At 42.4% G+C, this 13884-nt stretch overlaps 3 protein-coding genes across 4 annotated transcripts; 2 read left to right on the top strand and 1 right to left on the bottom strand.

Moving 5' to 3' along the window:
• Window positions 1-1836: 1836 nt before the first annotated feature.
• LOC103995880 (uncharacterized) lies at window positions 1837-3254 on the top strand. Its single transcript, XM_009416608.3, has 2 exons — window positions 1837-2213; window positions 2299-3254. Exons 1-2 carry the CDS (start codon window positions 1860-1862, stop codon window positions 2896-2898), a joined length of 954 nt encoding a protein of 317 aa, XP_009414883.1. The 5' UTR covers window positions 1837-1859; the 3' UTR covers window positions 2899-3254.
• A 1530-nt stretch (window positions 3255-4784) lies between these two features.
• LOC135581245 (cyclic nucleotide-gated ion channel 18-like) lies at window positions 4785-13761 on the top strand. 2 transcript variants are annotated; one of them, XM_065164976.1, is made up of 7 exons: window positions 4785-4986; window positions 7491-8173; window positions 9413-9487; window positions 9575-9891; window positions 10728-10839; window positions 12286-12522; window positions 12717-13761. In XM_065164976.1, exons 2-7 carry the CDS (start codon window positions 7706-7708, stop codon window positions 13521-13523), a joined length of 2016 nt encoding a protein of 671 aa, XP_065021048.1. In that variant the 5' UTR covers window positions 4785-4986; window positions 7491-7705; the 3' UTR covers window positions 13524-13761. The 2 variants fall into 2 exon arrangements, with proteins under 2 accessions (XP_065021048.1, XP_065021047.1); XM_065164975.1 differs by having other exon boundaries at window positions 9275-9487.
• On the bottom strand, window positions 5302-6995 carry LOC135645976 (uncharacterized). The gene is made up of 2 exons (XM_065164977.1): window positions 5823-6995; window positions 5302-5752 (listed from the first exon to the last, which is right to left on the bottom strand). The coding sequence occupies exons 1-2, from the start codon at window positions 6984-6986 to the stop codon at window positions 5453-5455; spliced, it is 1464 nt and encodes a 487-aa protein (XP_065021049.1). The 5' UTR covers window positions 6987-6995; the 3' UTR covers window positions 5302-5452.
• Window positions 13762-13884: the final 123 nt, after the last annotated feature.

Below are 13884 nucleotides of genomic sequence, written 5' to 3'. Positions count from 1 at the left end.
ATCATCATCAAAATTTAATTATATTTATAATATATATGATTTAATTAGATAGGATCGTAAAATCTAGCAAATGTTATGATCATGATAAGTCATGTTAGGTAAATGCCAAATAATGTGATGTCCATGTCATATTACATTATGTTAAGCTTGGAATCACGTCAATTGATGTAAACCTGATGTTATGTTTAATTTATGGATTAGTTTAATAGCTAATTACAACATCTTACAACTTAGATATTGCACCTTTCATGATATGCTCTAAGTTTCACTCATGTAAACACCAGAATTGCTATCTCGTTCAGCTCAGAAGAGCAACAGCAACAACATATGTCTGCAATGGGGTGAAAGAGATAAGATCAATGTTTTGTTCATGAGGATGTTATATATGGTGGGTGGGTGGCTCTTCTGTGGGATGAAATAGGCTCTCTACTACAGTGATGAAAAAAGGCTTTCTCAAACAGCAAGGATTCAATTCCTCCTTTTGTAGACCTGTTTGTAATCTCTTTCTATACTTCATGCTCATAGTAGTGTTGTTGAAGGCTTTACATTTTGGCATATCTCCATTCTCAATTTTAGAATCAGTAGTTTCAATTATGTCGAATTTTGAATTAGAATAAAATTGATTTTAGGCTATTTTAGTTTGATTCAGATTCTCATTCTATTATTTATGATTTTGAATCAAAATTATTATTATTTCTTCAAAATATCTCTCTGATAATAATTTATTTTTTATCTGATAATTCTGATAAAAAAATTACTTAGTAGCAGTATAGCAGTGTAGGTTATTCTTAGTGGCCATAATAAAAAGGCCACCCATTGTGCGAATGCTCATTAGCCTCCACTTTCCGATGAGATCTCAAAAGACCAACGTGCTCTCCCCAATCTCTCCTTCCCGTTCTCCAAAAACCCACGGGCACATCCCTCCTCTCTAATCAACACACGAGCATAGAGAGAGCGAGAGAGAGAGGGCGGGGGAGGTGGAGGTGGAAAGGGACCTCAAAAGAAGATTTGCAGTGTGGACTGATGCAATGGAATCCATCATTCTTATTCTTCGTCAAGTGGTGAGCACAGATTTGGGCCCTCGTACGGAGCAGGCGCAGTACAAGGCTTTAGGGTTTTGTATGAAGACAGGTCAAATCGCCATTGCCACTGAGCTAACCCTGCTGACCCACCACCATCATCTCTTGCCTTGAAATGGCCTCACCACATGAGCCAATCATTCTCGACACCGAACCCAGTTTGACATATGGCAAGCTTTAGCTGGACTGGAGACCAGAGGAACCCGCCCACTGCTTGGCCAATTGGAGAGCACCCACGGCCTCCAACCATCGTCTCCTCCTCTTGGAAGATGCCATGACCTGTTCCAACCCAGTGAGATTGTACATGGACCTCACATGGAGCTGCAGCCCTCAGGAAAAGAAGCAGAGATGCAGAGAGCAGTCAGATGAGAATAACAAGGTTTCTTTTCTACGTTTCGGAAGAGATACCGGTCAAGTCAGTCAACATAGATAGGATTGCACCCCCAATCTCCCACGAAGAGGCTGTGAAACCAACACTCAGCACAAAGCAAGAAGAGGAGGAAGACATCCTCCCCTCTCTTGAAACTAGGAAGAGGAGGAGAAGAAGCCATGGGAGTAAACAATGCCAATGGCACAACTCCATTAATCTTTTCCCCTCAAAAGGAAACACCCATGATTGCTCCCGAGCTGTCCTTTTCAGCTTAGGAAGTTGAGCTTCCAAGCCACCCCCCTCTCCCTCCCTCCTCCTCCTCCTCCTCCTCCTCCTCTTTAAATCTCCTCCTCTCTGCTTCACCCAATTCACATCCCATCTGCTCCCTCGGTCACAGTCATATAGACCTCATGAAGCCTTCTTCCAGCTCTGTCAATGGCTTCTACGCCTTCCTTGCGCATGGCCTCGATGATCTTGAAAGCTCTTTCGAGTCGAACAACTTCATGTCACTTCAGTTCCTTGAGAAGGCCATCGCGCTGCTGCGGTCGGTCCACGCCAACCTCACCCACCTAGTCCAGAAGCTCCATCTGCCTGCGGGTGAGAAGTGGCTCGACGAGTGCATGGACGAGAGCTCTCGCCTTTGGGAGGCTTGTCATGCCCTCAAGACAGGCATCTCGAGCATGGAGACCTTTTACGCTGCCGGAGCCGGCATGATCTCCGCGCTCGACGATAGCCATCGCAGCAATCCTCAGCTCACCCGACAGGTCCTACTTGGAGAAATCCTCACTCGTTCTACGACCATTTCTTTGCCAAGAACCATCTGAATTGTCCTGCTTCTAAATGTAACAGGTGATGCGGGCGATCTCAGTCTGCCGGAGAGGCCTCGTGGGGCTTGAAGGGGAGAACAGAGTGATGGTGGAGACGAGGATCGCACCTCTGTCTCTCCGGTTCGACGAGAAGATCCCTGCCGAATCTAAGCTAAACGGGTTCAATGGATTCACAGGAGTGCTACTCGCAAGCAGAAGCGTGAGTTGCTTCCTCCTGACGATCCTTGTATGGGGTTTGGTGCATTGGTGGCCGAACTCGAGCTCCACTACGTCTGCTGCTGGCGAGGGCTCACTGTTCTCGGGCTCAGGTTTCATGGTGTCCACGTCGAGATTGCAGCAGAGGGTGGAAGCCGGGGTCGAGAGAGCGGGTGGTCGGCCAGGAATCCTGTTGTTCGAGTTCCAAAGGGTGAGGGCTTGTTTAGAAGAGCTCAGAGAGGAGCTGGAGAGGAGTGGAGGGCATGACGCAGAAAGCGGAAGCATCCAGGAGAGGGTGGAGAGCTTGAAAGTTTCGTTTGGCCTACTCAGGAATGGAACCGAGAACATAGCTTTGCAGCTGGACGACTTCCTTGACGAGATAGTAGCAGGGAGGAAGAAGCTCTTGGATGTCTGCAGTCGTAGGTAGAAGAAAGGTAGATATGTAAAGAGAGAGAGAGAGAGACAGAGAAGGGAGGGTGCAATAGACTTTTGAGGTGCTCTTTTCTGCTCTCTGTTCTCAGATCAATCACCATATGGGAGATTGAAGTGGAGAAGGACAATATAAATTATACTACAAAGTATTATTGGTTTGCATGAAGAGAGAGAAGCAATGAGGTTTGCAGTTCCACAAGAGAAGAGATGACATGGGAACGGTGGAAAAGAGAAGCATCACATCTCCAACAGAAGCCCTTCTTCTCACTGTAAGAACTTTCAGAGGAAAGGTGGCTTTTGTTCCTCTGCACAAGCCAACTACCAGGCCATACTTGTGGAAACTGCGAGCATTCAGTGAATGCAAATGATATCATAACCTTTCTTACTCTCTCTCCCTCTCTCTCTCTCTCTCTCTCTCTCTCTCTGTTTCCGAGTCTCCCACCTTCCATCACTTCCTGTGTCACTTCATCCTGTCACTAATGATTCCACTGGGACAAGAGGAGGAGGGGAGGGAGGGGCCTAAAGATTCCTTGATCTCGGAGAGAGGAAAGGGAATAGAAACATAGTATTATGGAAGCTTTTGTCTGCTTCATTAATGCTCAATGCCAACATAGAATCAAAGCCTCAGTAGGCACTCTGACATGTCTGCTGCTTTATTCCCACCTATACCCAACCTATGCAGAATCAAAGTTGCCAAAATAGATCCACAACTTGTTTATATTTTGTTTATATGTTAGTAAATGCCATCCTCCCTGCTAAGTGCCAACCTATTGATACCTAATTAAATTGGAATTGCTTAGATGCCAAAGGTATATATTAACAGGGCATTTTGTTCAAATGCTTAGAGATATTTTACCTAATATTTTTTATTATTAGAATTTTACCAATGACATCGTTTCTACCTTGAGAATATTTTTTAAGATATTTTCATAATAATATCTCTGTGTTCTTTATCAATCATTAGCATATCATCATCACCTCCGCTTATCGTCCCTTTCTTATTTCTTTAGATAAATATAATAATAATACATTAATGATCGAGAATAATTGATGGATGATAATATATATATTCTCATTAAAATGATAAAAAAAATGATGTTCCTAGATAAAAATCATTTTGGGAGATACCATTAGATAAAAACTCAATAATTAAGATTTTTTAGATATAATGTTTGATATATATGCTAGAATATAGATAGAGAAAATATAAAAAAGTTTTAGAAAATCTGGAGTCCTCCAATATATACTTATCTTATTATCCCTATTCTTTAATCAGCAGTATGAGTGCTTGAACATGTACAAATCAACTAAAATGATGTGAAAATATTATTTAGGCTGATTAATTCACCCTATAATTTTTTATTATATAATTATTTTCCATTGTTTTTATATAATATTTTGTAATATTATTAAATTATTTAGTATTTTAATACATGTATAATCATATTTTATTTTTTATATAATGTAACAACCAATAACCCAAACCCTATTTATATTATCAAATTCAAATAAAATGTATGTACTTTTATATAATAACAATAATAAAATCATAAAATCCCTATGATTTCATATTTAATAGGATATGCAAACAAACATTATTTTCTATTTATGATAATATTTGTCGAGTAATTTCATTACTCGTCTAATTTGCTCGCACAAAACTATATAATTGACATTTTGTGTCGACCACTTACGTATTTTGGACCTATTTGGGATCGGATCGGATTTCTCGAATTGGCTCCGCCCCGGACCCAATCCGATACCACTAGCCGAACCCTACACCACCTATCGGGTCTCTCATCGAGCAAGTTGCACTCAGGATCCGACCCGGCCTGTTACCACCGTTAACATGGGACGGGAAGCCAAGAAAGGGACGGAGAAGCAATCGGCGAGCGCGAGCCTTCGGCGAGGGCAAGAGGGAGGAGAAAAGCAAGAGGAAGGAGGTCGCCACCAAGCGATGGCGCGGCTCCACCGCCTTCTTCGTGGTGGTGGACGACCTCCTTGTCTTCTGCCTCCTCAAGATCTGGCCCGGACCCCTATTCTGTTTACCCTAAAAGCCGGTCCCGTTCTGTTCTAATCCTCGGTATTATCCTCTGTTCCTTCTCTCTTTCCTTTCTCCGTGATACCCAAACCCCTTTTCTTCGATGAACTTGCGTCGCGTATGTTCATCTAAGAATTTGGCATTTGATTGCTCTCTTTTAGTCGTCATAGATCTGACTGACCCCTCGTTACAAAATTCTTCCTTTTTCCCTCGTAAAACGTTCGCTTGAATGCATTCGTTTTAGATGATTGATTGGGTTAGCAACTCCGTCGCTCATAATTAAGGGATTTGGTATCGAAACGAGACATTGAACCGTGCGTAGATATTGGCCTTTAGAGGCTTCTTCCGATCTTTCAATTAGCTACTACTTCTAATTCATATAGACGGGAAATCCTGTAGTTACAAGGCTACCATCTTCGCAATCACCGAAAGCTTTTCAGTATGGAGTACTCCGTACTTCTGTTAGCTCAGGAACTGTTCAGACTTAAAGTTCACAAAGACCCCGGCATCAACAGCTCACCTGCGACTGCCGTGCGAGGTGCACCAGGTGCCAGGAGAGACTCATCAACGTTAGTAAATTGAGAAGGGATGAGTAGGTGTTGAGCTTCTTCAGCCTTCTGTTTAGATGCACCAATCCACACTTTACCCCGTCCTGCTCCACCGACGCTGACGTCGCCCTCGCCGTCTTCGTTGCTGTCGTCGTCGTCCCAACTGGGGCCGATGCCATCACCGGTGGCTCCGCCATCACATCTGCCATGTCCCTCCCCCTCCCTTCTTCTTTCTCTATCTTCATTCTCTCGAACATAACCTTCCAGTTTAGACAAGTTAGACAGGCAGCGTAGCGGCAGAAAGGCGACTCGGTAGCAACTTCGACTCACCTTTGTAGCTTTAGGCTCCAGGAAGAACATATTAATCAGGACCAGCACCAGAGCACCGAACAAGTTGTAGCCCTGCACTCTTTCAGCCAGAATTCTCCGGTCACGACCGAAGAAATGCGCTACAAGAGTAAGGGCGGTGCTGTATGCCACCAGTCGGAAGTACACCGGATACAGCTTGCTCTGTACCAACCCGAACTGCTGCCTCGGTAGCGCCGTCGCCAAGACGTTGCCCGACACAAATGTCACCCACACAGAGGCCCCGTACGCGGTCGCGAAGCCAAGAAGGTGCAGTATCGCGGCCACAGCCTGCCCAGTCTCCGGCGCCCAAACATAAACTACGGCGTCAAAGGCCACTTCTTTTGCTCGTCTAATTATGTCTGTTAGGTTGCCTCGTGTTTCTCTTGCCTTCTTCTCGGCTTTGTGCTCTGCCCTCTTTGCGATACCCGAGATGTTTCGAGCTATATCCTGCCCTGTTTCTTTCGCGGACTCCACTACCTTCTCCATGGCATCCTTGGTATCCTCCTTGATCTGTGAAGCTTTGTCTATGGTGCTCTCCACTTTGTCCCTCGCCATGGAAGCCTTCTCTTTGGCAGCGTCTATAGTGTCCTTGACAGTATCCTTTGCACTCTCCTTGAGTTGCGATGCTCTCTCTTCAGCGTCCCTCGCAGCGCCCTTCGCGCCTTCCTTCAGCTGGCTAGGTTTCTCGCCTGCCTTCTTAACGGCATCTTTCGAGATATCCTCGATCTCGGTCGTTTTCTCCTTACTTTTACCGATGAGAGCAGCGACCTTCTCCTTGCACACGCCATAGGCATCACATATCATGCTCTTCGCGGAACCGGCTGCTTGCGCTTCATCCGGCCGCGCAGGGGGTGTCGAGACACCTTGGCCGAGGTTAGGGAGGACCGAAGCGGCTTCCTGAATCTTATCCTTGGCTTCTTCGATGAGCCGGTGGGTGGCGGCAGGGTGAAGAACCTGTTCAGCGAAGTCAGGAGGGACTTGGCGCTCATACTCCACGACGACGACGCGATGGCCTTCTCGGAGGACGTGGTCATCGGCGGGGTGGCGCTGCTGGTGATGGCTGGGCTTGGGTTCGTGGTGAGGCGACCAGACGCCGGCAGCGGCGAGGGAGGAGAGGAGAAGGCCCAACGTCACAAGGTTCATCATTTTTCCTGGTTGCTGTTGAAGGCTTGGTGTTCGAGGAAAAGAACAGCAAATAACAAGAGGAAGGGGTTTATACGGTCGCTGTTCCCGACGATCAGCTGTAGGCGAACACCACGTGGCTCGTTGGCCAAGCGCGGGACAAACACGTGTGCGTCTTCTCGCCACGTGTGCTTGGACGTGTCTGGGTTCCGCACTCACACAGTCGGCAAGACGGTAAGCGGTACGAGTTTGCTGAGTCGCGAACCGGATGGTCGCCGGACCCGGTAGGTCCGGTTCAGTTCGGTAGATGCTCGACCGGACCGTGGCCCTAAAATTACAAAGACATTGTTATCTCACAAAGAGTGAAGAAAGACTAATTTTTGTTATCTTAATTAAAATGAGAAAATTAGGTTTCTGGAATTATGTATATATGTTAAAATTTATAATGGCATATATATATATATATATATATATATATATATATATATTCTCTTAAACCTGTTACAAGATTTGTAATGGTGTTCGCAGGCGTCGACGGACAATGGACGCTGTCATGGTGACGCCTCCGCACTTCCCTCCGTCTTTCTCGCCTCCCCGCACTTCCCTGACCATCCGTACCCAAACCCTCTCAGTCTCCTCTTCTTCGTCCTCGACCCCTCCCCTCGTATGGCCGCCTTGCCCTCCCTCCGCCGCCGCCGCGCTCACGCCGACGCCGCCCGCAGGCCCGAGCTCCGGCGCGGAAGATGAGGGCCATCGGCCCTGGCCCCGCCTGGTTTCTCCCCTTCCGTCGTCGCCCGGGGATCCCCCCTCGCCCGGCCTCTGTCCTCAACCACCTCCGCCACCGGCCTTGGCGGCCACGCCGGATCCTCGACCCCGGAGGCGACGCTGTCCTCCGCTGGAACCGCATATTCCTTGTCTCTTGCCTCGTGGCCCTTTTCGTTGATCCTCTCTACTTCTACCTCCTCTTCATCGGCGGCCCTGCCTGTGTCCGCATTGACTTCAATATCGGCATCATCGTGACCTTCTTTCGCACCGTCGCCGACCTCTTTTACCTGGGCCACATGCTACTCAAGTTCCGGATCGCCTTTGTGGCCCCCAGCTCCAGGGTCTTCGGCAGGGGCGAGCTTGTCACGGATCCCCATCAGATTGCTATGCGCTACCTGAAAGGCGATTTTTTCATCGATCTTATCGCCATGCTCCCCATCCCCCAGGTAGGTATTTATCGCGATCCACCTATCCGATTGTCTTTCTCTTCTTTTTTTGTGTTTGTTTCTTGCATTCCGCTATATTCTTGTCATCTTCCTTTCATTCAAAGAGCAAAAGCATATTATTATCATACACATTAATTGTAGTTTGTGCATAAATCATTAGCATAAGAATCCTTTACAAAGCGACTATTCAAGACTGCCCAGAAACCAAGGTGCTTTGGAACTCTCAAATTACAATTATAAGTTGTCTTACTCTATGAATGTTTCTTGCTTTAGGTGTGTATATCAAAGATTTCTCTGGTCCTGAACAAATTTTGGGCCCAAATTCCCTGTTAGCTAATTTACAACCAATTAGCCTGTTTGACTAATCAATCAACATATGAGAAAAATCTTGAGCTGTCTAACAATTTTGATCCTTTTAGACAGTGAGGGAAAGAAAAGAAATTCTTACATACTGTAGCTTAAAGTTGGAATATCGATTTTTTATTACATTTATGAATTGGGGAAATAAATTACATGGAAAGATGAAAAGATTATCAAGGAAAGACAGGTAGACAAATGAGATGAATTGGATTGAGGTTGTGCTCGGTCAATTGCTAAATTATGAATTTGGCTTGGATTTCTGTAGCTAGTTCCAGAAGTTCTAATTTAACTTCGATGTTGACTAAGATATTTTCTTTTTCTGTTTCCCACTATGGTTTATTTTGTATGTTTCTAGTTTACTTTTGATTTCATATCTGTGGTTTGGTTGGCATGATTTGGTTGGGACTATGATTTTGGATCCTTGATAACTATCTCTTTTCTTTTCATACCACCAAAGGAGGTTTAACCTTCGAATGTTAGAAATCCAACATGTTTTGTATGACATCTAAGGCCTTCAAATTCCATGATTTTGAATTTCCTGGTGTTTCTTTGAGTTTCAGATATTTTTATTGTACTTATTGGCCCCATATCGGCATAACACATGTTGACCAGAACCAAGTCGTTGTTGGATACTCTAATTGATCTCTACATTCATGAAAATAATCTAATATGTTCAAATGTTGTTGATTTTCTTATTCATTCACTTTAGGGAAAATATGACAACTTCTTTCTTTTTTACAGATAATAATCTGGTTTGTGATTCCAGCTGTGAGCAGCTCTTCGGCTAATCACACTAACAATACACTTTCATTGATTGTTTTCATCCAATATATTCCAAGGTTATTTCTCATTTTTCCTTTGAATGCACGAATCGTCAAGGCCACAGGAGTAGTTACAAAAACTGCATGGGCAGGAGCTGCATACAATCTCCTTCTATATATGCTGGCAAGCCATGTATGATTCTTTTTTCACTTATCCCTACTCAGTTACCACAGTATATTTTCCTGAGTAAGAAAATTGACCATTTTTTCCCCTTTACAGGTTCTGGGAGCTTTATGGTATCTTTTGTCCATTGAGCGCCAGTACACCTGCTGGATCACAGAATGCCTGGCAGAAAATGTCAGCACGACGACAATGCCAATTTGCAACCCTAGTTTTTTGGACTGTAGTAGCTTAGAGCTGCCTGAACGAAAGGCCTGGCGCAACAGTACCCTTCTGCTTAGTAATTGTGATGCCACGAATGATGGTATCAAGTTCAATTTCGGCATGTTTGCAGATGCTTTGACTAGTGAGATTGTTGCAGCAACTTTCATCGAAAAGTATCTGTATTGCCTCTGGTGGGGACTAAAAAATCTAAGGTGAATTTGATGAAGCTATATTCTGATTGCCTAAATCATTTTTGATAGGCCAAATCTTGTCTCATATCTTGCTCTTGAATTTAGATGGCTCTTTTATTTTCAAGTTTAGTGTAGCAAAGATGTGAAAAAGAACATAGTTCAGAGCAAAAAATTCCATTGGTGTTCAATAGCTCTATGTTTATGTTGATTAGAGCTGATAATTATACATAATTTTGAATAGTTCCTTGTACAAATGCATTAATAATGGGCCTCATAGTGTTTGGTAATGTCGACGTCTTTTCTAACTTTTGTGGTAAAACTATGCACACCCAAGTAGATTATTATAGTCTGGAGTCCACTTCATATTGTTATAAAAAAGAACTTTCATGCTTGACAATGACAGTATGGTAAGGCATGTTCATCCAATCATTTTCTTGAGTCTTATGGACTTTGCTGAAAAGAAGACAGGCTGTAGAAGGCAGGCATGTTCATCCAACCAGCTATAATATCAGATATTTGAAATTTGACACTTTGTATTTAAGGGATTTATAAATCATGAGTCTGTCTTCACAGTTCACTAAATAATTCATTTTATTTTGCTTATGTTTTAGTCAATTGACAATATTATTTTTTTGTCATGAAACTCAACTGTCTTTGCACTTCACTAGATAATTCATTTTATTTTGCTTATGTTTTAGTCAATCGACAATAGTATTTTTTTTGTTGTGAAACTCAACTGCCTTGTGACTTCATTTTGTGCATTAGTGTTCTCTTTTTCATTGGAAAAGATTGACTAGAGTGCATTATTGATTACATTTTTATGAACTTAATTAGTGCTTTATCTTGTTTCTGTTCAGTTCATATGGACAGAATCTGGGAACAAGCACTTATATTGGAGAAACAACATTTGCCATTCTCATATGCATTATGGGTCTTGTTCTGTTTTCACATTTAATTGGAAACATGCAGGTACCATTTATTATCACAAAAGATGATCCATTTCTGTTAACTTTCTTGAGCTACACATGCTTATGTACTTAATTTAATTGCTTGCTATTGGTGAATATATTTGAGTTGATAAGGTTGTTCATTTTTCTGTAAAAAGATGTTAAACCTGCTTATCTAAATATGTAGATCTTTTCTCATTACTCTGAATTCGCACATATTTATGCATTTGACATATGACATATCAGTGGATAGCTTTTGGCCTGCATGTTCATTTTCCTTGTTCCAGGTCTGCAGCATCTAGTTATCTGTGTTTTTGATTCTTCATTAGTCTTGATAATTCATATGTGGATATATGTTATGCTTCATTTTGTCCTTTTGCATTGTCCATAAAGTTGGCTTTAATTAATAGGAGTCACTTTGTCCTTTTACATCTTTGTCATAATAATAAAGTGACTCGTTTTACATTTTTGGCTTTAATGCATGCTCACTTTGTCGTCAATTTTTATCTGTCATAGATAACAATTGAACAGAATGTTATCAACTGAAAGTATTACTTTGTAATACAGAAAATATTTCATTTGGTAAATATATTTCAGTTGGTGATAAATAAAGTATTTCTTACCCACAAGGTATTACTAAATTTTTTATGGAGTGGCAAACCTGGTTCAATTATTAATGGGATAAAGAAGTGGAGGACACATTTCTATATGAAAATTATTTTGATTCTGCTGGATGTTGTAGAATCATTCAGAAAGCTAAACTAAGGTGAAGTTGTGTCACATCATTTTATATACTAGTCTTTGAATATGTGGGGTTAATTCTCAGATCGAGGATCAGATGTAGAAGACTTGAAATTATTTCATCATTAGGATTAAAGCCTCTTCTAGGATATACTTATCATCAAACTTGGTTCTTCTAAGATCACAACTATAAATCTGTACAGATCTTAGCAGAATAACATTTCTGCCCAACAATACGTTAGAATGACTTCTCAGATATGCACTTATTTTTTTGTGTTCTTGATAGTTTATGTGACATTGGTATTGTAAGCATCAGAATACTCAAGGTCTAGATATCAGGTCAACCAATTTGCTTGCTTACATTATGGTTTATTGGAGAATCTCATAATGGTTTCAATTCTTTTGTTTCTTTCACAGGTTATCTATTTTGTAAAATAAAAGTTATTTTTGTAATGGTCAGTGGCCCATTTCATGTAACATTTAAACTTCTGCAGCTGAGAATGATTATTCTGGATATGACCAAGTGAAACCTGCTTTTCTATTGCTGGTATCTCATTGCACTGAATTCACTTCATAAATTATATATTTTCGTATCAAGTTTATCGATAAGTTGTTTAGTGTGAAGATGATAATTGCATATAAAGTCCTTTATCTATCTTGTTTCTTAACTAATTTATGTTTACCTAGTTGCATAATCCATTGTTCTTTTTTCTTCTTCTACTTCCAGACATACTTGCAGTCTATTACCGTTAGACTTGAGGAATGGAGAGTCAAGCAAAGGGACACTGAGGAGTGGATGAGGCATCGTCAACTTCCGCCTGACTTACAAGAACGTGTTCGGCGTTTTGTACAATACAAGTGGCTCGCTACTAGAGGTGTAGATGAAGAATCGATTTTGCAATCTTTGCCTTTGGATCTTCGTCGTGAAATTCAACGACATTTATGTCTTGCTCTTGTTCGTCGAGTGAGTGTGGCCCTTTATTCTTACATTTTTCCCCGTTTTCTTTCATTTCATCGAACTATGATAAAAAGTTTCGGCTTTATGTTTAGATTACAGGCTTTCTACGGGCACATAGCTTTGTGCAGTTCTTCGACGATCAAATATAGACAATTCATGCAAAGTGGAAATAACCTCATTAGCAAACCCTTCTGCTGCAGGTCCCATTTTTTTCACAGATGGATGATCAGCTACTAGATGCTATATGTGAACGACTGGTCTCATCCCTGAGCACCAAGGATACCTACATTGTCCGGGAGGGTGACCCAGTCAACGAAATGCTTTTTATTATCCGAGGCCAACTTGAAAGCTCTACAACCAACGGCGGTAGAAGTGGTTTCTTCAACTCAATCACTCTGGGACCTGGGGATTTCTGTGGTGAAGAGTTGTTGACATGGGCTCTGATGCCCAACCCAAGCGTGAACTTTCCCTCATCGACTCGAACAGTCCGTGCCCTCAGTGAAGTTGAAGCGTTTGCGCTTCGAGCTGAAGATCTCAAGTTTGTAGCAAGCCAATTTAAGCGCCTCCACAGCAAGAAACTGCAGCATGCTTTCAGGTTCTATTCTTACCAATGGCGGACATGGGGAGCTTGCTTCATACAAACTGCATGGAGGCGGTACAAGAAGAGGAAATTGGCAAAGGAGCTGGCTGCACAGGAGTACCTCTATTATGATCAAATGGTGGATGATGATGATGATGATGAGAGCCTGGTCATTGAGCCTGACGGGGCTCCTTTGCTTTTGGATTATGCTGATGGCGTCGAGGCCCCGTTAGCTGAAACAGAAGCTGGGAGCAATTTTCAGCATCTGGGGGTGACGATACTTGCTTCAAAATTTGCCAAGAACACAAAGAGAGGTCATCAGAAGGTCACTCAGCTGACTCAGGCTGCCACTAGCATCAAGTTGCCAAAGCTGGCGAAGCCAGATGAACCTGATTTCTCCATGAACAACAACGACGGCGACATGTGACATCTCTGGTAATGCTGTTAGATTGTAAAAAATGTCCATAATTAACTAGGAAATTTTCAAGGCATTTTGATGTAAAAGTAGCAGTGTATCCAAATCTAAAATTGCTCTCTCTTTTGTGTTGACTATGAGCTAACATTTCTTTTACTTCTCTGATGGAAAGACTACCAATTCACTGTAAGCTTAGGTTTTACATGAGAAACAGATCAACAGCATATCAGGGGATCGCTCACATTTTTCACATGGTGGCTGGCTTTTGTATTCATCTTGTATCTTGGAAATATTCCACACAAAGTATTAGATTTATCTCTTAAATCTCGGATGTATCGTGCATATTCCTCTTAATAAGTGAAAAATCTATCGG

The sequence above is a fragment of the Musa acuminata genome, chromosome BXJ3-8 (genome assembly GCF_036884655.1).
Source record: "Musa acuminata AAA Group cultivar baxijiao chromosome BXJ3-8, Cavendish_Baxijiao_AAA, whole genome shotgun sequence".
Classification (NCBI taxonomy): Eukaryota; Viridiplantae; Streptophyta; class Magnoliopsida; order Zingiberales; family Musaceae; genus Musa; species Musa acuminata.
The sequence above is the reverse complement of the archived record's forward strand: the minus strand, read 5'-3'. Positions and strand labels throughout refer to the sequence as shown.